At 43.5% G+C, this 25,125-nt stretch overlaps 1 protein-coding gene across 2 annotated transcripts; it reads left to right on the plus strand.

Annotated features, from left to right (window-relative positions):
- Positions 1–4,678: 4,678 nt before the first annotated feature.
- Positions 4,679–20,816, plus strand: LOC100669257 (zinc finger protein 883-like). Of its 2 annotated transcripts, none has more exons than XM_064277909.1 (6): positions 4,679–5,348; positions 9,036–9,071; positions 9,219–9,465; positions 13,239–13,365; positions 14,541–14,691; positions 16,161–20,816. In XM_064277909.1, exons 3-6 carry the CDS (start codon positions 9,463–9,465, stop codon positions 17,797–17,799), a joined length of 1,920 nt encoding a protein of 639 aa, XP_064133979.1. In that variant the 5' UTR covers positions 4,679–5,348; positions 9,036–9,071; positions 9,219–9,462; the 3' UTR covers positions 17,800–20,816. The 2 variants fall into 2 exon arrangements, with proteins under 2 accessions (XP_064133979.1, XP_064133980.1); XM_064277910.1 differs by having other exon boundaries at positions 16,164–20,816.
- The last annotated feature ends 4,309 nt before the right edge of the window (positions 20,817–25,125 follow it).

Here is a 25,125-nt window from a genome sequence, read left to right on the forward strand (position 1 = left end):
CCTTGGCTTCCCTATTACCAGCTTTTCTGTTCTCTCCTGCCTTCCAGTACCCACCCCAGGGCTGGTGCACCCCTTTAGTCTTGTTTTGTTCCATGGCCCTGTTCAATCTCTGGCTGAAGGGTGAACCTCAGGAGTGACCTCATTACTGAGCTGAAATGGTGTTGGGGGCCATACTCTCAGGGTTTCTCCAGTCTCTGTCAGGCCAGCAAGTCTGGTCTTTCTTTATGAGTTAGAATTTTGTTCTACATTTTTCTCCAGCTCTGTCCATGACCCTCTATTGTGATCCCTGTCAGAGTGGTCGGTGATGGTAGCTGGGCACCATCTCCTTCTGGACTCAGTCTGGTGGAGGCCGTGGTAGATGTGGTCCACGAGAAATGAAGTCTTGATACATGCTGGAATATGGAAGAAGATGGAAGACATTATGCTGAGTGCAATAAGTCATTCAGAAAAGGACAAATATTATATGACCTAATATAAAAGGTAAGAAAAGGGAAATGTATAGAGAACAAAGTTTATTAGTGGTTACTAGATGCAGGAGGGAGGGAGAAAAGGGTAAAGGGAGGTTAACAGTGATGGAAATATCACATTGATTAACGGTATGGTTGCACAGCTGATTATTGCAATTACTGTCAATATGTTGTACACCTTTAAAAAGTTGAATTAGCAAAAGTTGTGTGATAGATACATTTACAACAATGAAAAAAGTATAGCAGCTGAAGCTGCTTAAACTCATTGGATTTGGTTTCTTGGTTTGGAGGTTTAGGATCATGGTTTCATGGGACATCCCCATTAACTGATCTAATAACATGTTTAGTTCTTGTGTTCTAACTCCTAGTTTGTTGCACAGTTCCTGGGGTCTTAAAAGCTTGCAAACGACCATCCAAGGCACATTAATGGTCTCTGTTTGCCATGAGTAGCAGGGGAAGAAGTTGAGTCAAAAATAGGAGGAGGACATGTGTGTGTAATTGCCTCCATGAACAACTTCCTCCTTTGCCATAAGACCAGAACTAGATGATACCCGGCTACCATGACTGAACACCTTGATCCAAGATTACATAGAAGAATCTTGATAAGGGGGAAAATTTAGAACAGCATGTCAAATTCTCCTGGACTCCAGACTTCCTGGAGCCCTCAAACCATTGACCTGAGATAATCTTTAAACCAAAAATATTCCTGAAGTCTTCTTGAAACTAAACAATAGTTTAGTTTAACTAGTGAAAAAAGGTCTGCCTTGAGCATTATGCTCTTATAAGCATTATCTATCTGGGATCAAATTGACAACAGCAACTCAAAAGATTTGATCGGAACCTTTGGGGGCAGTGAATTTATGTTAATGGGGGAAGGAACAGTTCAGAAAAGGAGAATGAGAATGGTTGCACAACTCGAAGAATGTAATCAATGTCAGTAAATGGTACTTGTAGAAACTGTTGAATTGTATGTTTTCCTGTGTATATTCTCAACACAACAACAAAGTGAATTTTATATATATATATATAAAAGAGAGAACTTCCATCATCAGCCAGTATCGGGCCCGACATTAAAATGATTGAGGAATTCTTATGAAAATCCTACAGAAGACAAAGAATATTGAATATACCATAGACTGCCAGAAGCACGAACAAATCTATCTTGGAAGACGTATACCCAGAATGCTTCTTAGAAGCAAGGATGGCGAGACTGCATCTTAAATACGTTGGAAATGTTATCAGGAGGGGCCAGTCCCTGGAGAATTACATCATGCTTGGTAAAGTAGAGGCTCAGTGAAAAAGAGGAAGACCCTCAACAAGATGGATTGACACGGTGGCTGCAGCAAGGGGCTCAAACATAGCAACGACTGTGAGGATGGTACAGGACAGGGCAGGGTTTCCTTCTGTTGTACATAGATTCACTATGCGTGAGAACAGACTCGACGGCACCTAACAACAGCAGCAGTAGTAAAAACCTAGACTGCCTTGAAGAGACTGATAGTAGAATTATGGACATCAAAGGCAGTTCTGGTGAGGGCTTAGAAGGATGTGAGGAGAGCTACAGAGAAAGTCTCTGTTCTCTTACAGAATACATATAGTGCCAGCAACAGAATGTTGCTAGAAATTTGAACGTTCATTGTGCTTCTGGTGAGGCTTTCGAAGAAAATGATGAACATGGGATTGGAGAATGGAGGAAGGGTGAGGCTATTTATACAGCGATAGAGCTTGTCTGAATTATGTTCAAATGTTTGGTGCAAGGTGGAACTCGTGAGTGATAAACTTGGATATCTAGCTCATGAGATTTTTAAGCAAGATCTTAAAGGGGCCAAATGGTTTCTCCTTGCTGTTTATAGTAAAATGCAAAATGGACTTAAAAATGAACTGTGCAACATGAAAACAGAACTTACAGATTTGGAAAATTCTGTTTTACAAACTAAGGATACATGTCCTAGAATGTTCATCAACACATAGCTAAACAATCTTTTGTTAAAGAGATTAAGCCTGTGCCTGGTGGGTCTAACCAACTACCGCAGGAGAAAACCCAGCAGCTTAGACTGATGGACAGAGAAATAGCGAAATGAAAGAATGCCGTCTCCCTCTTTAAATTCCATAGGCAAGAAACAGGCCACAGGAGTGACATTTGCTGTCCTCCAAGAATTGAGAAGAACCATCCCCACAGCAGCCAGAGATCGGCAGAACTGTTGGGGGGAACACAGAAAGCAGAGTTGCCTTGGTCTCAAAGGATGGGGCAATGGCTTTTGGGATTTCAAGGGGGGGTCTATAGCCTTTAGGGTGTCAGAGGGTGGAGCCATGGCCTCCTAGCTTTCAAAGAGTCAGATCTTCACCTACTCAGTTCTGGAGTGTGGGACTGCTATTCAGCTTGGCCAAGAGGGTAGGTTCACTGCCCTTACCTGAGAGAGTGAGGCTGACATGCCTAAGGTGCAGAAGAACGGGGCGGAAGGGATGAGTTTACCACTGAGATGGAGTAGGAACTGGACCGGCAAGGCAAGGGAGCAGTGTTGCCCTCCCAGTGTGCCCAGAATGTCCACCTGAAGCCCAGGGCTCAGGGGCCTCCATACAGAATCCAGCAAGTGCAGCCAATAACCAGAATCTGGGGGGCACGGCCATTGCATAGATAGTCTCAGAGAATAGAGGATTATTTTCAAGCCCTTGAGCCTTGAGGGTAGTTTGTTGTGATGGGTTTTGGACTTCCTTGGTGCCTCTTATCCCTTATTTCTCTCTAATTTCTCCTCCTTGTAATGGAAATGTCAATCCTGTGCCTGTTCTACCATTGTACTTTGGAAACAATGTGTAGTCTAGATTTTATAGGTTCACAGATGAAGAGGAATTTTGCCTCAGGATGGAATACACCTACAGTTTCACCCATATTTGATTTAGATGATTCGAAAGATGAGATTTTGGGCTCAGAGTTGATGTAAGACTTTTGGGGTGATGTGATGGGGTGAATGTGTTTCGCATGTGGCAAAGACATGGATTTTGGGGGCCAAAGGGTGGAATGTTGTGGGTTGAATTATGTTCCCGATAAATACGTGTTGTAAATCCTAACCTCTATACCTGTAGTTATAATCCCATTTGGAAATGGGCTGTGTTTATGTTAATGGGGCAGGATTAGTGTACGGTGTGTCTTGAGTCTACCTCTTCTGCGATATAAAAGAGATTAAACAAGTGAGCCAGAAAAGCAGAGATGAGTGAATAGAGGAGAGATACCAAGGCACATGAAGATAGCCTAGGAACAGAAGCTCAACAGAGCTGACTGAGAGAAAGCCTTCGCCTAGAGCCAGCACCTTGAATTTGGACATCCAGCCTCCTAAACTGAGAAAGTAAATTTGTTAGTGGCCTACTAGTGATATTTCTGTAATAACATCACTAGATAATTAAGACAAACACCTTCAACCGTCTTGACCTCATTGACATTTATTAAATACTCCACCCAACAACTTAATATCATTTCTAAAGTTCATCTCCACCTGGACAGTCACTGTTGCCAACCTCCAAACCTCACAGGCAGTGAATACAGCAGGGACAATCACAGGAAAACCAATTGCACCATCCGCCGGGGCGGAAGCCCCAGGGAGCCCAGAGGGCGAGTGCCTTGGTGGGTGCTGTCTTTGGCAGGTGAGGTCCCTGGCAGGTGAGGTTGCAGGTAGGTGATGTCTCCTGCAGGTGTGGTTTTCCTGGCAAGTGAGGTCTAGGATGTTGGAGTGTTGGCAGGTGAGGAGCCAAAGGGTAACTTTGATTACGGAAATCCCCGTTTCAGCTCATATACACAGTTAAGAAAACCCAGGTTTTCTCTGTAGAGGAAGGACAGCGGTGGACAGATTCCAGTTACCAGGGGTAGCCACTGAACCCCACGGTCCCGATTTGGAGCGCTCTGGGTTCCTGCACGGAAGCACTCACGTACGCACCTCCAGTCCCGAAAACCGGAAGCGGAAGTGGGCGGCCAAGGTTGTGACCCTTGCGCTATGGTGTGAGGTTGGTGTGGCAGCAGCTGCTTCCTGGAGGCCGCGGAGGTGGGACCTGTGTGTGTCGGTGCGTGGACAGGTGAGGTGGTGGGAGCCGCGCACACCTGTGCTGCTCAGGCAGCGGGGAGACATGCAGGGTCCCGGGCTTCACCCCCACCGCCGCCCCCCGGTTCTCCTTTGTCTTTACGGTCCAGCTGCGGCCAGATGTGACGTCCTGTGAGTGGGCAGAATGGGGGCCGTGACGGGGGCAGGGAGAGCCGGTGAGCAAGACTCCGGCGTTTGGGAAATCTAACGCAATGTTTATTGCGAGTCGGCAGGCGGGGACCCGGGAAACATTTCCTCAGGTCAGGCTCCCTGCTTGAGGGGTGCGCTGCACGTTTATGGGGTGACGAAATAAGGAAGTTACACGTATTCATGCAGTTTGTGGGGAATCATATGCACACGAACAGCGGGACGGGGGCAGATGTCTGAGCCGGATGCCGGTACCCGACCTCGGGCTTCTCAGTGTTTGGCCTCAGTTTTGTTGTGCAGCCTTTTAATGGCGCTTTTCCAGCCTTTTAATGGTGCTTTTGCTCCAGGTCATGCTTCGTGGGCCTCAACTGGTCTTAACTGGTTGGAGCCACCAGGCTCTGAAGTCAGGCTGGGATTTTCCAGGAAGTTAGAAGCTGAAAAACAGCCCAAAGAGATCTTTAGAGAGTGTGGCAGAGTTTCTTGTTTGTCACCCTTACACCCCTGTCTCCGGTATGCTGTCCCACCCCACCCCCGTGCCCCTTTGTTCTCTTTTCATTTTCTTTATATTCCAGACTGGGCCACACACTTCGGCCTCCTTGGGCACCGCCCCTAACGCGCATGTGCCAGCACATCCAAGATTTTCCCAGCCTTTCAGCCTTTGCACCAGGTATTTTTTGTGGTTAGAGGGAAACTTTTTAACCATGGGAATTCGGTAGTTCTTATAATTTAGGTCTCACTTCAAAAAAAATTTTTTTTTCACACGTGATCTGCTCGGAGTGCTCCCCTCAACGCCTTCAGTACAGGCACCTCTCAGCCCCTGAGGACAGTCTCCCCTCTGCCCCCTGAGGACAGGCCCCCCTGGAACCCGCAGGAGAGGCTCCCCTTAGCCCCCTCAGGGCAGGCTCCCTGCACCCCTGCCTCCGTTCAGCCCCTTCGGGACAGGCTCCCCTCAGCCCGTCAGGAGAGGCTACCCTCGGCCCCCTCAGGACAGGCTCCTCTCAGCCCCTCAGGACAGGTTTCGCTCGGCCCCCTCACAACAGCCTCCCCTTGGCTGCTAGAACAGGCTTTTCTCAACCCCCTCAGGACAGACTCCCCTAGGCCCCCTCAGGACAGGCTTTTCTCAACCCCCTGAGGATAGCTTCCTCTCAGCCCCCTCAGGACAGGTTCCCCTTAGCCCCTCAGGACAGGCTCCTCTCAGCCCCTCAGGACAGGCTCCCCTCAGCCCCCTCGGTACTGGCACCCCTCGGCACCCTCGGGACAGGCTTCTCTCAGCCCCATCAGGACAACCTCCCCAAGGTCCCTCAGGACTTTTTAACCGCAGGAATTCGATAATTCTTATGATTTAGGTCTCACTTCACATGTTACCTGCTCGGAGTGCTTCAGGACAGGCTCCTCTCAGTCCCCTGAGGACAGGCTCCCCTGGAACCCTCAGGAGAGGCTCTCCTCAGGAGAGGCTCCCCTCGGCCCCCTCAGGGCAGGCTCCTGTCAGCCCCCTCAGACAGTCTCCCCTCAGCCCCTCAGGACAGGCTTTCCTAGGCCCCCCAAGGACAGGCTTCCCTCGGCCCCCTCAGAACAGGCTCTCCTCGGCCCCCTCAGGACAGACTCTCCTAGGCTCCCTAAGGACAGGTTCCCCAAGGCCCCTAAGGACAGGCTCCCCTCGGCCCCCTCAGGACTGGCTCCCCTTGGCCCCCTCAGGGCAGGCTCCTCTGAGCGTCCTCATGGCAGGCTCCCCGTGGCCACTCAGGAAAGGCTCCCTTCAGCCCCCTGAGGACAGGCTCCTCTCAGTCACTTAGGTAGTCTTCCCTCAGCCCCTTCAGGACAGGTTCCCCTTGGCCTCCTCAAGACAGGCTTTTCTCAGCCTTCTGAAGACAGGCTCCTCTCAACCTCCTCTGGACAGGCTTTCCTCGGCCCCCTCAGGATAGCCTCCCCTCAGCCGCTCAGAGCAGGCCACCCTCAGCCCCTCGGAGCAGGCTCCCCACAGCCCCACAGTACAGGCTCACCTTACCCCCTCAGGACAGGCTCCTCTCAGCTCCTCAGGACAGGGTCTTCTCACCCCTGAGGATAGGTTCGCCTCAGCCCCCTCAGGACACACTCCTCTCAGCCCCTCAGGACAGGCTCCCCTCATCACCCTCAGGACAGTCTACCTTCAGCTCCTCATGACAGGTTCCCTTCAGCCCCCTCAGGACAGGCTCCCCTCAGCCCCTCTGAGTAGGCTCCTCCTGGCACTGCCTTCTGTTACCACTGGATCCACAGGGTTTTTAATTTTGTCCAGGTTGATCGACATTTTCTGGATAAGCTGTAAACTGCTTGTGGTTTGATACTTTTTCTGTGGTTCTGGGTGTTTCTCACACTAAAACACTGAGAACCTTTTAAGTGACCAATAAGGCCTCAGTGCATGCTAACTCCAAGACCTACACCCTCTTGCCATAGCATAGGTAAGCCCTCTTCTGTAGTCCTGAAGTGTTATTGCTTTCTCCCCAGGTGCAATCCCCTGTGTGACCCAGTGTCCAGGCTTGTGGTAGTTTCTGGTACCTGTTAGTACTAAATTCTGTTTGTTTCCTGGCCTTCTTGTATGAGTCTCACTTTCTTCTGCCGCACTTGACAGACTATCCCCGACAACAAGAGACTCCCTTTCAGTTCAAATTAAGACATGCATCACATGGTCCACATTATATATATGTATATGTGCGTGTGTGTATGTATATATACACACACACACATATATACATACATACGTACATATATGGAAAGTCTGGTGGCATACCAGTTAAGAATTTGGCTCCTAACCAAAAGGTTGGCAGTTTGTATCCACTAGATGCTCCTTGGAAAGCCTATGGGGCAGTTCTCTCTGTCGTACAGGGTTGCTATGCATTGGAACCAACTCGATGACAATGGGTATGGATGTGGGTGTGTGTATATATATATGTATGTGTATATGTATGTTTATGTATAGTGTGTATGTATTGTCCTTTAGATGAAGGTTTACAGAGCAAATGAGTTGCTCATTAAACAGTTAATACACATATTGTTTTGTGACATTGGTTGCCAATGTGTCAACACTCTTCCCTTCTCGATCTGGGGTTTCCCATCTCCCATTTCCATTCGTCCACCTTTCCTGTCTCCTCCTACCTTCTTGTCCTTGCCTCTGGGTTGGTGTGCCCATTTGAAAATGCTGTTGGGCAAAATGGACCATCGATCCAATTTGGAATTTATCACTTCTTGGGCTTGATGTGCTCGAGGGTTTTGTTTTTATAATTTTGACCAAGATTTCAGAAAAGGGGACATATTACATATTCATCATCTTGGTAACTTTCCCTAAAGGGCAGTGAGGCAAGTTATACATATAAAATGCTCAACACAACCCCTGAGGGAGAATAAGTGCTCAGTAAGTAATATCTGCGATTATTATTATGGAAACCCTGATGGCGTAGTGGTTAAGAGCCACATCTGCTAACCGAAAGGTGGACAGTTCAAATCTACCAGGCGTTCCTTGGAAACTCTGTGGGGCAGTTCTACTCTGTCCTATAGGGTCACTAATCGACTTGACGGCAATGGGTTTATTATTATTATGGGCGAGTCAAATGGATTTGGATTTTCTGCGACATCTAATGGGAAGATGGGAACAATTTACCATCTGAAAACCGTTCTGAGAACTTTGGAGTTCTATTAAACCTTTTTCTTTGAGAACACTGAAGCAGGAAGTCATGAAATGGTTATTAAGGGTTATTCACCATCCTATAATAGTTGTTTTTTAGAAAAGCCTACTTTTGCTCCGTTTTTGTTACAACTTTTACAGCACTTCACCATGATCGGTTGAATCCCCAGGTTCCTTGTCCTCTCGTGGCAGGAGGCTGAGGCGCAGGTGCACAGATTTCAAATTGACCCGCTATATGACCTTCCTGGGGTGATAATAGAGCGCCAGGGCCATTTTTTAAGGGCTGTGTGCAGTATTTTTAGAGCCGTGCACAAAAGCCCACTCACTAAAATTATGGGGACTGCGCATGCACCACCAAACTAAAGATCCTCCCCTCGCTGTTCATGCATATGTATGTCACTCCTTATAAAAAGAGCAAATCTCAAGAGATTTAACTACACATGATTAATGTTGAGTGAACTTTGATACGTTCATTGGTCAAAGTTGAAAACTGTTTTCTTCCTGACAATTCACATTGATACGAGGTAACTGCGTGTGTTGATCTGTAAGGGATGGAGTTACACAGGTGAGCCCACAACTTCAATATTGTACCCCTAACTCCCTGGAGGAAATCAGGTTCAAGTTTTGCAGCCTGGCCAGGCCTGGTTGCTCCTCATGCTCCGGGAGAGGTAAATTCCTCCATCTGTGGTCTTGTTGCAGAAAGGAGAGGCCCATGGAGCTGCCTGAAGAATGCAGGTGTGTGCTTGGGGGGCTGGAGCCTGTTCTGCCTTCAGTGTAAAGGCCCTCAGGGTGGAGCATTGCCCTGAGCCTGGGAGGAGGCCAGAGGCCTGTGACTCCCTGCTTCCTCCACACTGTTTCCTCCCTATCCTTCTTCCATTTCAGGTCTCAGGTGTGGTGCAGAGAGAACTAGTCCAGTCCAGGCAGCTGAGGACCTAGGGTGACCGTCTTGCACATGCGTTAATCACAGGGAAGGATTTCAACTGCTCTGGCTGGTGTGTGGGCCAAGCATTATTCATCTGCCTCCAAACTGCCCAGGCCTCTGCTTACACTCCCATCCCTCTTCCCAAAGTGGCTTCTTGGGCTCAGAGACGACATTCCCTTAGACTTCCAGAAACTGGAGAAGGAAATGGTGAGTTCTATGGAGAACTGGATTATCCTTAGCATAAGTGGGTGAGGCTGGATCAGAATTGTTGGGGGAGCAGCTATGTGCTGAGGGGCTGTGATTCCTCAGTGAAGAGAAAAGGTGGCAGAGGGGGCCAAGGGACTGAGGCCCAGGAGGCACCCTGAGGCCCTGCTCCTCTGTCACTGGGCCCTTCCTCTGTACACATATGGTTTTTCAGGATTTAGATGGCTGGGATCACCTGCCTTACGTGACTCTCAGAGCTGGCACCGTGGGGTGTTACCATCCCCACCCTGGGCCTTGGTGCTGTGCGTTGAATTTCAGAGTCTCCTGACCAGAGCCTGAAGACAGAGAATCTTTGGCTGTGGAGGCTGAGCCCCGCCTTCCAGAGCCATCTTTGTCCCATCTCTCTGACCAGTGTTCTCGACTACCCCCAGGCACTGGAGCATTTTCTGTGCCGTTCTGAAACTACAACTGCAGCTGTCACACTATTTTATAGGTTAGAAAAGGGGCAGAGAGTTTTTAGGGGAAGGCCCTGACTGTTTGTGGGGTCCTGGGTCATGGTGGTGCTCTTCTGATGTCAACAAAGTTATGAGACTTGGAACAGTGCATCCAGCTGAGTCCTTTGTGTGGTCCACAGACCTATGTTTCCCCCACTGGGGAATTTTTTTTGCCTTGTGGCTTTCAGGTTTGTGGAAAGCATGGCTCCCTAAACTTGGTCCTTGTCTTCCCTCCTCTACTTAGAGGTGGTATTTAATCCCTATGATTGTTCATGTTCTCCATAGCCTTAAATTAGAATCCAAAAGTGTTCTCTCAACCTTTGAGATTTGTATATTTAAGTTCGTGGACTTAGTGTTTCCACTGGATGAAAATTCTAAGTCCCTAGTTGTGTTTCTAGTGAGAATTTCTCAACTTAACGGATATAAACTTCTCAAACACAGAGGAGCGCTTATTTTAACTTATGTAAAAGTTACCCCAAAGCTTACTCAAATCTTAAGAAAGTTCTCATCTTCTCCTGCCTGGAGATTAGTATTTGTATTTAGAAGTTTATGGCTACTACCAGTATCATTGTTGATATTATACTTTGTGACCCAAGTCTTAATCCGTAATCTCTCTCGTTTAGTTTTGCCTGTTACTGTAAATTCAGTTATTACTCTGGAGTCTTCGGGGACTTGAAATCCATACTGAAGGTTGTAGTCTTTGATTTTCATGAGTAAATGCTTCAAGTTCTCTTCACTGTCAGTAAGGAAGATTGTGTGATCTGCATAATTCAGGTTGTTAATGCGTCTTCCTCCAATCCAGATGCTGCGTTTTTCTTCATATAGTGCAGCTTCTCGGATTATTTGCTCAGCATACAGATTGAATAGATTTGGTGAAAGAATACAACCCTGATGCACACTTTTCCTGACTTTAAACTATGCAGTATCCCCTTACTCTGAAGGACTGCCTCTTAGCCTGTATACTGGTTTTTATAATCAATGAAACACAGGTAAACATCTTTCTGGTGTTCTCTGCTTTGAGACATCAGCTGTGATATCCCTCTTGCCATGTCCTCTTCTGAATCCAGCTTTAATTTCTGGCAGTTTCCTGTTGATGTACTGCTACAACCGTTTCGAGTGATCCTTAGCAAAATTTTACTTGCATGTGATATTAATGATATTGTTTGATAATTTCCACATTCTGTTGGATCACCTTTCTTTGGAATAGGCATAGGTATAGATCTCTTCCAGTTGGAGAAACCCTGATGGCATAGTGGTTAAGTGCTTCGGCTGCCAACCAAAAGGTCAGCAGTTCAAATCCACCAGGCCCTCCTTGGAAGCTCTATGGGGCAGTTCTTTTCTGTCCTATAGGGTCACTATGAGTCAGAATCGATTCAACGGCAGTGGATTTTTTCTTCCAGTAGGTTGGCCAGATAGCTGTGTTCCAAATTTCTTGGCTTAGACAGTGAGCTCTTCCAGCTTTGCATGTTTGTCAAAACATCTCAATTGGTTTTCCGTCAATTCCTAGAGCCTTGTTTTTCACCAGTGTGTTCTGTGTAGCTTGGCCTTCGTCCTTCAGTGTCATTGGTTCTTGATCATCGGCTACTACCTGAAATGACTGAATGACTGAATGTTGACCAGTTCTTTTTGGTACAGTGACATGCAAAATGTATATGAGTGTTTGCAGAATCGTCATACTCTGCCTCTGATTTTTTAGAACTGAAAGTGCTATCCTTTTTTCTCTTACGTAGCCAGGTTTCACTAGTTAATGTTTTATGAAATAATTATTTTGCTCCCTTCACTAATTTACTAAAGAGAAATATACTTGTTACTTGCTACTTATCCTCTTACTGGGCTGCATTTTGTGTAGAATGTATCGCCACTTAAATACGTTGTCATGACCTCTTCATACCAGGATTGATTAGAAATGACATACACTGCTCATTTCACCCTTTCCCTAACATGAGGAGTCTTCTTACTATAAACCTGCTCTGTTTTTGCAGCCTTTTCTTTCTCCATGATGTGAGGAAGCCAGTGGATTAGTGTTCTTTCACAGAGGTCACTCTTACAGACCAGGGGATTCCAGTGGTCAGGGTTCAGGTGGTCATGATCAGGTACCTTTCAGGGCTGCAGATGTGAGAGAATTTTGGAGTGGAATCTCTAGAGGGCTGGCATGTAATTCTGTTTCCTAGGCTTCACAGGCAATTTAACAGGTAAACTGCACTTCAGCTTACTTACAAAATCGTATCTATTGTGGCAGGTATTACACATAACAAAATATTTCCCAATTCAACAAAGTTTACCATGTATACCTTGATGAGATTTATTACATTTCTCACGTTGTGCCATCATTACAAAATGGAAATCATAACCTCTTCTCGGTTGGCAAACACAAGGGCATGCTGTTCTTGTGTCTGCAGAGGTTGTGCTCTTTGGCATCTCATAACATTAGACTATGTGAGGATGTGTGAGTTCATGTTTGCTGAGGGGAGCAGTCACTAATAATTGATGTACGGTTACATCAAGTTTTGAAATGTGTGAATTGTGTGTGGCAGTCTGGATTCTCCTGTTTCCCGTCTCATCTAAGCTCTTAAAATTTTATTACCTTTGCGTGTTTCTGAAAAGAACAGAAGATGACAGAACAATGACAGAGTTTTTGAGGAATAGGTAATTGATGTGTAAAAATTCTTAATTCTCCAAAGTAATTCAGCAGGTGAATCTGTTACCTTCTGATCTCTTGGAGTTCAAGAATATGTGATCAGCTCGGGGTCCTGGTTTACCACTTTATATGGGACCTTGGTCCTCCCATGGCTGTGAGGGGCAAAAGGAAACGCTGTCCTTCTGCAGTGTTTCCCATTTGTTAATACCTCAGCCTGCCTTCAGCCTTTGCTTTATGTTTTGTTGAGGGTTCTGGTGGGTCATATGGAGGGAAGTGTAATTGTGTTTTCACAAGGAAGTGATGGTCAGAATGAGAGTATTTCTCTAATTTCTGCTATGTTTTCTAACTGTCCTAGACCATAAACAGAGGAATAAGACTGCAGTGGGTCACAGTCAAACTGTGGAGAGATTATTTCTGTCTGTTGAAAATGTATGAGACAGGATGCAATCAGTGAGGAAGTGAATATAGTTAGTGAAGGGAAGAGGCTGATGACTATACCCAAAGTAAACCTTGGTACAATGCAGAGCTTTGTGTCAAATCCCTTGGAATTCTTAGTTCCCCATGGCTGTCAGCCATACCCTTCGTTCCTGAACACATTGGAGTACATGGTACCTTGCTGATCCATAATGTATGGAATGTTTTAGGTCTCAGTGGTCATTGAGGATGTGGCCGTGGTCTTTAGCCAGGAAGAGTGGGCATTGCTGGATGTTGCTGAGAGGAAACTCTACAGAGATGTGATGATGGAAACCTTCAGAAACCTGACCTCAGTAGGTAAGAAGGGCATCTTTTCTTTTTTTATTTCTTTGTCTAGTGAACAAAAATATTTTACTCATTGACTTTACTCCAGTATTTGGGCTGAGGAATGGGAATAAATTGTTAACTAAATCAGGCATGGTCCCTTGGTCTATGGAGCTGATATATCCTGGATTCCCCGTGAGCATAAAGCTCTTTAGGTATTAACGTGAGTTTTCATTTCTCTTGCGATTAAAAGACCTGAGGTTCTCTAAGTGTTGTAAGCGTAAGCATTGGCTTCAGGATCACTGTGGGACATTGAGAGATAGGTGGTTTGGGACCTTGTAGAGAGTTTTGCTGTATCTATTATAAGTTTGGAAATCCTGGTGGAGCAGTGGTTATGTGCTACAGCTGCTAACCAAAAAGTCAGCAGTTCAAATCCGCCAGGTGCTCCCTGGAAACTGTATGGAGCAGTTCTACTCTGCCCTATAGGGTTGCTATGAATCAGAATTGACTCGATGGCAGCGAGTTTGGTTTTTTTTTTTTAATTATAATTTGACGTGATTGTTTTGCTGTATATAAAAAAAAAAAAGTCACACCCGTCTATCATTAGAGATCCTGAAGAGGAAAGTATTGGCTCAGTGTCAAGGAAATGTTCATTACTCTTCACTGTCTTCCCTCATGATGTCCATTTTCCCGTGAGCACCATGTGAGCTATACCCATTTTTTTTCCAAGAGAAAAAAAGGAAAGATCTGAGTACAGTGAGGATCCATGGCCCCTGTGTCAGGAAGCACCAGGAAAGCAAGAATTTTTGGAAGGACCAGCCCTATATGAATGGAATTACATTTCAATTAGTCAGCTAAAAAAATTCTCTTTTGGGTTGTGGACACTACTGCACAGATACCTGAACTTACCTTTCTGAATTTAGCAGTCCTCTCAGAACTGCGGTTATGGAGACCCTTTTCTTCTTTAATGTTACATTGGGAGTTGTGTCCAGTATTTTTCTTAGCTGTCCTAACTACACCTATTTATGTCACCATCATTCTCAATATTCATGGAATTATTGCCTAGCAAATTGCTTTTTAACCGTTGCAAATGTGCTCAGACAGTGAGATGTGATTAAGCCTTTCTTTGTTCACAGCAGGCTTTTGCCCCAGTGACTCCTTTCTTTTTTCTTTCATATTGTGAACCTCAACTTGAATATCTCGGTCAGTCTCCCAAAACCTTAACAATGGAGAAAAGTTATCCAGTGAACATACAGTGCTGCAATACATAAAGAATAACCCCTGGTTGTCCATGTTAGGAGAAATCTGCACATGGAATGGCAACGTAGATCACTCTGAAAACCAGGGGAGACATTTGAGGTGAGTGTATATGGTCGCTATGAGTCAGAATCGACTTGACGGCAACGGGTTGGATTTGGTTTCGGGTCATTCAAACAAGTGAAAACTGCTTCAAGAGAAAGACTGAAAGTGTCATGACATTAATGTACACACATATATATTTATGTATGCATATTAGCACTCTCAGCTGGTTTGTAAATGTTCAGTACTGGCCAGCATAAACAAGGACAGCATATGCGTTGCATAGAAACCAGATCTGTTCCCTGTCAGATTTTGACCCGAGTAGAAAACAGTCAGCGGTGCCCTGGTCAAGAATGGCAGCTATTTCTGTGGCTTCGCATATGTGTCACTCTCCACAGTCCTGCCAATAATCAAATTTCCTGCATCAGGTTCCTGAGACTTTTGGGATCCATGTGGGAGAGTGGATTATTGGCAGGACCTTGAAGAGCAATACACATTCAAAGTACATGGTTGGCGGCCATCTTTGAGTGGGGCACTGCTATTTGTTTCCTACTGATGTGAAAATTGAACGGGCAACAGATTTGGTTTCTGTGCAAAGTATACGCTGCCTTTGTTTATGTAAGCAATTCCTGAAGTGTTACGAACCATTTTTGAAATCTCGACACATAGTAACACGTACACATTCTCCTCACTTTTGACTATCTCTTTATCCAACACTGCGTATACGACAGTGGTAAAAAAAAGTCTACTGTCCAACTTTTTTGAGCATTAACAATGGACGTTTGGCAGTAATGGATGTTGAGATGCAAGGCCTAAGTAATGCTGGCTGTGATGGTTAAGATTATATGTCAGTGTGACTGGGCCATGATTCTCACTGGTTTGTAAGTTATGTAGTGATGTCATTTGGTAGTTATGGAATCATGTTGTCATCCTTTACTTTCTGATCTAATGTCATCCTCCGTTTTCACACCATGCCGAAATTGCAGAACGACCTGTTCTTTTGAACCTAACCATGTTGATAAATGAGGAGGTGTACGGACACACATGCACACACACACAGACATCTATGTATACGAACATAGATGGAAAAGTATGTGTTTTAGGGAATTTTTATAATACCCAGAAACCCAGTGCCATCAAGTCGATTCCGACTCATAGTGACCCTATAGGACAGAGTAGAACTGCCCCATAGAGTTTCCAGGGAGCACCTGGTGGATTCAAACTGCCAACCCTTTGGTTAACAGCTATAGCACTTAACCGCTACGCCTCCAGGGTTTCCCTTTTATAATACAGCATATTCAAATACTTGAGTGAGATACAGAGTATTTGAAATGTATTTCCAATAGACACAATTATCAGAAAGACTCATATTTTAGAAATTCTGTGAGAATAATGGTCCTATGTCTGCTAGATGATTTTACCTAGGAAACATGAGAAAAGTCAGGAAAAACCAAGGATGTTCAGTATATTTGGTAGTGGTGAAATGGGAACAAATTTATTTCCAACTCCATGTTCCCTATTTTGAATAGCAGTCATACAGCAGAGAACTTCCATGGAAGTAATGAAGGCACTCAGTGTTGGGAAACCTGCAACCGGATTTTGGATCTTACTGCACTGAAAAGAAACCCTCCAGACGTAAATCCTTTTGAATGCTCTGAGTGCGGAAGAGTCTTCATGGATTACTCGTCATATAACCATCATATCAAATTTTCCACCAGATGCACTGCCTGTCAGTGTAAGGAATGTGGAAAATCCTGTAGTTGTTCCTCTCACCTAACCATTCCTTCGAGAGATCTTCATGGAAATAAACCCCATAAATGTAAGGTGTTTGGAAAGGACTTAATTTATATGTCAACCCTTAAGAATCCTGTGACAACGCTCACTGGTGAGAAATGCTGTGAATGTAACAAATGTGTGAAAGGTTTCTGTAGTTCGTCATCCTTTTCGACACATGTGAGAGATCATAAGCATGCATGTAAAGAATGTTTTGAAATGAGTAGTCCTTCATCCCTCATTTTACCTAAAAAATTTTCTAACAGAGATAAGCCTTATGAATGTAAGGAATGTGGGAAAGCCTATAGTTGTTCCTCAGGACTCACTGTGCATCTTCGAACTCACAGTCGAGAGAGGCCTTATGAATGTGAACAATGTGGGAAAGCCTATATTCGTTCCTCAGAACTCACTGTGCATCTTCGAACTCACAGTCGAGAAAGGCCTTATGAATGTGAACAATGTGGGAAAGCCTTTATTCGTTCCTCCTACCTCAGTTCTCATAGAAGAACTCACAGTAGAGAGAGGCCTTATGAATGTAAGGAATGTGGGAAAACCTTTATTCGTTCCTCCCACCTCACTTCACATAAAAGAACTCACAGTGGAGAGAAGCCTCATGAATGTACACAATGTGGCAAAGCCTTTAGTCGTTCCACAGCCCTTGCTAGGCATAAAAAAACTCACAATGGAGTGAGGTCTTATGAATGTACGGAATGTGGGAAAGCCTTTATTTATTCCTCAGCCCTTACTATGCATAAGAGAACTCACAGTGGACAGAAACCTTATGAATGTAAGCAATGTGGGAAAGCTTTTAGTTATTCCTCAGCCCTCAGTACGCATAAAAGAACTCACAGTGGAGAGAGGCCGTATGAATGTAAGGAATGTGGGAAAGCCTTTATTTGTTCCTCCCACCTCACTTCACATATAAGAACTCACAGTGGAGAGAGGCCTTATGAATGTAAAGAATGTGGAAAAGCCTTTACTCGTTCCACCAACCTCATATCACATATAAGGACTCACAGTGAAGAGAAACCTTATGAATGTATGCAGTGTGGGAAAGCCTTTAGTTGTTACGCAACCCTCACTAGGCATAAAAAAAATCACAATGGAGTGAGGCCTTATGAATGTACAGAATGTGGGAAAGCCTTCATTTATTCCTCAGCCCTTACTGTGCATAAAAGAACTCACAGTGGACAGAAACCTTATGAATGTAATCAATGTGGGAAAGCCTTTAATTATCCCTCAGCCCTCAATTTGCATAAAAGAACCCACAGTGGAGAGAGGCCTTATGAGTGTAAGGAGTGTGGGAAAACCTTTATTCAGACTTCACACCTCGCTAACCATGCAAGAATTCACAATGGAAAAAGGCTTTCTAAACATAATGTGGAAAGCTTTTAGTTGTTCCTCACATGTCACTTCACATACAAGAATTCATGGTGACTTGATTGATTACTCTTATGTCAAAAGCGGGATGTTTTTCCTTACTGTTACAATTTCGAGCAGCAAATTTCTGAAAGTCTACAAAGAACAAAGTTTCTTAGTGAGAAATCAATACTAACTCAAAAGAAGGGATCATTAAAAGTAATTTATGCCTTTGGGAGAAATGACAGGTTCATTGTAACTGTGGGACTGTACTCATCAGTGTTTGTTACTTTATCAGTCCAAGCTAAATTTTACCTTTCTTAAATCCTTGCTATTACAAATGAGGCTGTAGGGACTAGACTTGAGCAAATGTGGTTTTATGTTATTTAATGTTATCATTGATGTTATTTTGGAAACAGTTAAGTACGCTCATCTTGTATTTGGTTCAGATGGTTTTATTTTCATATTTGAAACATTCCTTCCATTCTTTCCTATTGTAAATTAAACTGTTTTATCTATTATAATTAATAATTCTCATATAGCGATACTTTGAGACTGTGCAAATATTCTGTTTTTCATTGTACTTCAGCCTATTATGTATTATTATTACTGTGGTGTTTATTAGATATTTTTTGTTCCAATATCTAATAATAATGTATCTATTAATTGGAATTCTGAAAGAAATAGCTTTTCCTTCTCTCTGATTTATGTTTTTAACTGATCATAATTGTATAGGCAGTCCACGGATTCTGGTGGAGTTCCTTTCCTAACTGTGCATTTAAGCTGAATTTGCACGTGGGAACAGGTAGGTACGATTTTTTGTATGTATTGTTATTTAGTCAAATGTTTTCCTTGAAATACACCGTACAGTGTACCTTTGTATGCATAAAAAATTTTTTAAGAAACACTTTTAGTTACAATAAAACATTGTTTACATAATAGTACAGTAATAACGGTAATGAGGTTTTGATACACATTACAAAGTCATAACCGTATGTTATTACAAACACCTGTCACTTCATTGGATTCCCTCTTGATACACTTCTCTCACTTCTGACTTGGGGAGGCTAGGAGGCTGCCCTCCTAGGCGCTGCACATGTGATCCCGCTCCAGAGGGTGGTAGGGAGGGAAGTGCAGAGCATGGACCCCACCACTGCACGACTCTTAACCTGACCTTACAGGGGACGTCAGCCTCCGCCCAGTTCCAAACAGTAAGAACAAGCAACATGGTGACACCGCATCACCACTGGGCAAGGGATGCAGGACTTGAGTTCCTGCAGAAGGGGATCTTCGTTTGTAAGAGGATGAGCCAAATTTGAAAGTCATGAGTCAGTCTGGTAAATACCTGGGAGGTTGGCATCCAACAGTAAAGGTGGAAAGAAGCTGGTATAGATAAAAGACAGTAAAAGGAACAAGGGATTTTAAATGAGAGTGGAAGATCAAACCCTGAGTGGTACTAAGGATTGAGAATAATTCTGATCTCACTCCTGGAATCAGGTACAAAGAGTGTGAGAAAAGCAACTTTTTCACCAAAAGTAGAGTGTCCACAAAAGGATTGCTGGGAATTACAGGAAGAAAGGTTTGCCCACTTTAACCCAACTCTATCTTCCTTATCATGAGTTCTTTATCCTCTTTTTCTTTCTATTCCATCAATGTTCTCCAACTTTCATAGCTCTGCTTTGTTCAGCGAAAAAGAGGGAGACCCTCAATGAGAAGTGTTGACAGTGTTTTATGTTGTACATGGGGTTTTAAGTTCATGAAACTTACCTCCTGCTGTGTGTCAAATGATATGAAACCTATCTACTCCCTCTAATTTTGTAATTATATATTTCAGTACAGAATTTATGACTTAGGTTCCGTGTTTTATATCTGTTTGTTTCTGTTGTCTATGCTGGTTCATTCCCTGTGTGTCTGATAATTTGTTGTTTTGTCATAGGCATATTCTTTATGTTTTATTATTATGTTGAACTGTGTTTAAAATATACTAAAGAATGAGAGTTCTTATATTTGGTTTCAAGACTTAACAGTTGTCTTTATGTTAGATGTTTCAATAAAAGATATAATAGAAGATAAAATTTTTCTTCCAAAGAGGATTTTTTTTTTGCCAAGACAGGTGTCTGGAGTTACTATTACAAATCTCAAGAGCCTTAGAACATTCAGAGCTCAGTATTCCCATTTGTATGGCTCACAACCAGGCCATGTGGTCCTTGTGATATCTTGATATGGCTCGCACTTTTGGGAAGCCTGACCTCCAACATCTGACCTGTCTGTGCCGCCATCTTGATCCTCCTGCTCCTTATTTTCTGTTTTGAACCTTGCAGATAGATTATAGAAGAAATGGAAGGGCGGGGGGAAGAACGGCTCATTTTTGACAAAGTGTTTTTATGGTACACGTTCCCTCTGTTCCAGTCACTTGGTGGGTGTATCTGGGGTACGCATTCACATATTTCAACTGATATGACAGTTTTTCTGTTACATACACAGGTAGGGTATTCATTTCCTTTCTAGTAAGAAAGTTTACTTTGAAGGTGAAATATGTTCTGAACAGTGACTTAAAGCAGGGACCAGCAAACACTTTTGTAAAGGACTAGATAGTAAACATCTTAGACTTTGCAGGCCAGATGTTTACCTTTGGAAAGACTAAGCTCTGTCAGCGTAGCTTGAAAGCAACTGTAGGCAGTGTTTCCATGAATAGTGGCCGTGTTCCAAGGAAATGCTATTTACAAATGCAGCTGTTGGGGCACAATTGGTCTGGGGTTGTGTAGTGTGTTGACCCCTGACTTAGAGAGTAGATTCAGATAAAAAGATCAGGCAAATCGGAGAAGACACTGTAAAATTCATAGAACAAATCCCATGCAGCTTCCTTTCTGCTAGTGGGACTCACCTAATAGAAGGCCCAGGATGATTACATCATCAGGCTCTGCTCTTGTCCCTGGCCAATGCTGATGTGACTGTCAGACCCTTAATCACCCAGATTTTCCAGTCTACCAAGCTACCCTACTTAAAAAAATTTGCCTTCCGGTCAACTCAAGACTCATGGCAGGCATTGGGTTTCTTCTGTTTATGGTGACGGGATATTTGACAGCAGATATTGGTGATGACTGCACAACACGATTAATGTAATTGATGTTACTGAATTACATATATGAAAAACGTTGGCAAATATATGTATACATACACGTATGTGTATACATGTATACATATATACACAAAGAAAAATTCAGGCTAAGGCAGAGAACTGAATTTCAACCTGTGCTGTTCTCTTATATATTGTATTTTGTTATTATTGTCTTTTATACATGGAAAGGGAAATCTGTACTCCTGATTTTAAAAATCTGTATTTAAATAGTACAGAGTATACAATGAAAAATCTCTGTCTTTTGACCTCAATCATCCTCCCCAGAGGAATGCTTGTCATCATTTTCTTGTGTACCCAGAGATATTCTATGGATATACAAACGCAATTGAGTTTTTCTATGTATTTGAGCCATTTCAGATGAATCTCTGTACGCTTTACTGGTTTTACTTCCCTAGAGATCCCAGCCTAAGTCATTTGGTACCAAGAGTTGTTCTAGAGAAAAAAAATTGTAATGATGAGTTTTCGAAATTGGTTCTCAAGTCTGACTAGTCTTAAAGGCTCTGATGCCTCTGCCTCCTGTCGTAAAGAGGGTATGGCTAATCCTTGTTGAGAGGTGGTAATGTTAATATGCAAAATATCACCAGTAGATCAAGTATTGGTAAAAGTGAGACCCTGAGTGATTGTATGTTTGATATTTCCTACAGTTCTTTCACAATGAGAAGTATCAGTATTGTTTGTCCTTAGTTTTATTAGACAAAGTGGTGAAAGAAAGAGATGAGTTCAGGCCTTCGGTGGCACAGCTTAAGCACTGCATAAACAGCTCAAAATTGCCACTTTTGCCCTGAAAGCCTTTTTTTTTTTTTTTGTAGTAACAGAGCTGATATTGCTGAAACCTAAACCTTGATTCTTAACCATAAGAGTGGCTGAATTACAAGGCCAGTTGAATTCCCATCCTCAAATAGTGTATGAAATTCAACTGAGGGCATTGGGAAGAAATGAGACCCTGAAATTTGGGATGAGGACATATCGGCAGATTGTTTTCAGTCTTTGAAAACTAATGAAATTTGTTCTATTGAGTTTTGGACTTGTGTGATGCTCGTTATCCCTCTTTTACCTCCAATTTTTCCCATTTTCAATGGAAATGACTACTTTGTTCCTGTCCCATCATTGTGCTTTGTAATCACATAACTTGTATTCTAGATTTTACAAGTTGACAGATGAAGAGGAGTTTTTTTCCAGGATGGACTATGCCTAAAGTCCCACCCATATATGATTTAGATTTTTCAGATGAGATTTTGGACTTGGAGTTTAAGACTTTGGGATGAGTAAAGGGGTGAATGTGTTTTGCATGTGGCAAGGACATGAATTTGGGGGGGCCAGATGGTGAAATGTTATGGATTGAATTGTCTCTCCCATAATTATGTCTTGTAAATCATAGTCTGTATATCTGTGGTTATAATCTCCCTTGGGAGTGTGACTTAGGCTGGGTTCTCAAGAGATGCAAAACCAGTAAAGCATATATGTTTATCCCAAAACCAAAACCAAACCCACTGCTGTCGAGTCGATTCTGATTCATTGTGACCCTATAGGACAGAGTAGAACTACCCCATAGAGTTTCCAAGGAGCACCTGGCAGATTTGAACTGCCAAGCTCTTGGTTAGCAGCTGTAGTACTTAACCACTACACCACCAGGGTTTCCGTATATGTTTATAGAGGGATTTTTTTTTTTTTTTAATTTTTATTAAGCTTCAAGTGAACATTTACCATTCCAATCAGTCTGTCACATGTAGGTTTACATACATCTTACTCCCTTCTCCCACTTGCTCTCCCCCTATTGAGTCAGCCCTTACAGTCTCTCGTTTCGTGCCAATTTTACCTTCTTCCCTCTCTCTCTATCTTCCCATCCCCCCTCCAGTCAAGAGTTATAGAGGGATTTTTATTAAAAAAAAAGCTCACACACTTGTAGAGGCTAGAACATCCATGTCCATGGATCACGTTAGAGGCTTCTATTTAGTAACATAGTGCAGGGGCTGGCGAACCCAAGATCAGTAGGCTGGAGAGCAGGGCTCTTGCTCAAAGGCTGCAAAGATCAGTGAATCCCAAGATTGGCAGGCAAAATCACAGGTAATCTGCTAGCTCAAGTTCCAATAACTGGAGGGCAGATGGACAGGAACTAGCTGCAGAACGAGCAAAAGCCCTAGACCGTTGCCTGAACGTCAGCTTATATTTGGATGCAGGCCACACTCCCAAGGAAACTCCCTTTCAACTGATGGGCTACTCACAAGAGATCCCATCATGGGGGTGGTCATGTATCAAATCTCAACAGGAAAGTGATTACAATGTTATATGACTTTCAAAACACTGAGAACCCTGTCCCAGCCAAGTTAACACACAATCCTGAACATCACAGAGTGTGATGTCTTGGTTATGTTCATGAGGCAGAACTAGTCTAAGCAGTATTAATCATTTTGAAATCTCAGAGAAATTATTTGCTTAAGTCAATCTGTTGTGCAAGGAACCAAGTCGGTCTCTAGAGCAAGGAAGCAAGCAGATAAGGAGAAAAATAGATCCCACTCCACATGAAGATCACAAGGGAACCAAGAAAACAAGCTCAGAAGGGACAAGGACCTTCACCCAGAGCCTGAGCCCTGAATTTGAACTTCTAGCTTGCTAAAATGTGAGAAAATAAGTTTCTGTTTGTTACAACCACCTACTGATTAACAACAACACGATATAACTAAAACAATTCCTTTGTTCTCTTGAGATGCTCATTACAGTAGAAACAATTTGTGCATATGAGAAAAGGACCTCAGTGAGAGAAAAAAAGCCCAAGATGCCTTTTACAATATATAACACAATGTCCCCTTAGTCTTGTGTTTTTTTTTTTTTTTTTTTTTTTTTTTTTTTATGGGCCCGTGTAATCTTTGGCTGAAGAGTGAACCTCAGGAGTGACTTATAAAAGGGTGTCTGGGGCCATACTCTCAGGATTTCTTCAGTATCTGTCAGACCAGTAAGTCTGGTGGGGTTTTTTATTTTTTTTATTTTTGTGATTAATCTGAGCCCATTGTTTTGTTCTGCGCCATCAAGTTGATATCTGACTCTTAGCGAACCTATGTACAACAGAGTGTTCAAAAAGTAAACTAGCATAGAGTTTTAGCCTCATGGATATATTTATACATATTAACTGGGCTTATGAAAACTTTTTCTTATAAGTAACTACAGGATATTTTTATTGAAAGTGATAGATTTCTGCAGAGACATTGCCCAAAAACTTTATGGACGATCATTTTGGTGTCAACGTCTTCTGGAACTGTTGCCCAGTGTATTCCACAGCCCCCTCACCTCCCCGAGGGAACCATAGGGGAAAGGTGCATCTTGAGTGCCGGCAAGTCAGAAGGAAATCCCCTGAGTCTGTGTAGGGAAAACAGTTCTGTCTGAGCTATGGAGCACCAAGGAAACAAAAGTGTATGGCTGTGTTGGGAGAGAAGGAAACCGAGGAGATGTGATGTACCTGTGAACCAAAGGATTGAAGCATCCCAGTGGAGGAAGACAGAGCACCCAAGGACGCTGAGCCTTTGAGCCAAGAGAGGACCAAGGGCAGTTCCCTCATTTCCTATCTTCCTGTGTTCCTTTCTGGCAGCTGTAGGGGAAAATATGTTTTTCATGCCTTTTCCAGCTCCTGGAGGCCATTCCTTCTCTCCTGGTCCCATCCTCCATCTTCAAAACTGGCAGTGCCCCGCTGAACCTTTCTTACATCACCTCACTCTGACACCAGCTCTTCTCTCTTCCTCCTCCACATTTAAGAGCCTTTTTGAATACATTGGACCCACCGAGGTAATCCAGGATTATCTCCCTGTTTAAACGTCACTTGATTCCAAAAAACCAAATGAAACCTGTTGCTGTTCAGTCAATAGGGTTTCCAAGGAGTGGCTTGTGGGTTGGAACTGTGGACCTTTTGGGTAGCACCCAAGCTCTGAAACGCTGTGCCAGCAGCCTACCTGAATTCTATCAGGTACCTTAATTCCCTATTGCTACATATCCTGTTTACAGAATCAAGGGATTAGGATGTAGACATCTTTGGGAGATCATTATCCTGCCTGCCATTGTGGTCATGTGACATAATTTTGGCCAAAGACATGTAACCTGACAGTCTGTTAGGTGGAGCTTGTTGGAACACATATTTTCCCTATGCAAAATAAAAGGAGAATCATAAATATAATGTTGAGGAAAAGAAGCCAGACATCAAGGAATACATTGTGTGATTTCATTTATAGAAAGTTAGA

The sequence above is a fragment of the Loxodonta africana genome, chromosome X (genome assembly GCF_030014295.1).
Source record: "Loxodonta africana isolate mLoxAfr1 chromosome X, mLoxAfr1.hap2, whole genome shotgun sequence".
Taxonomy (NCBI): domain Eukaryota; kingdom Metazoa; phylum Chordata; class Mammalia; order Proboscidea; family Elephantidae; genus Loxodonta; species Loxodonta africana.

Coding starts and splice junctions, on each gene's coding strand:
- LOC100669257 (XM_064277909.1), top strand. Junction 13,366..14,540: donor CAGAAACCTGACCTCAGTAG/GTAAGAAGGGCA, acceptor TATCTCGGTCAG/TCTCCCAAAACCTTAACAAT. Junction 14,692..16,160: donor AACCAGGGGAGACATTTGAG/GTGAGTGTATAT, acceptor TATTTTGAATAG/CAGTCATACAGCAGAGAACT.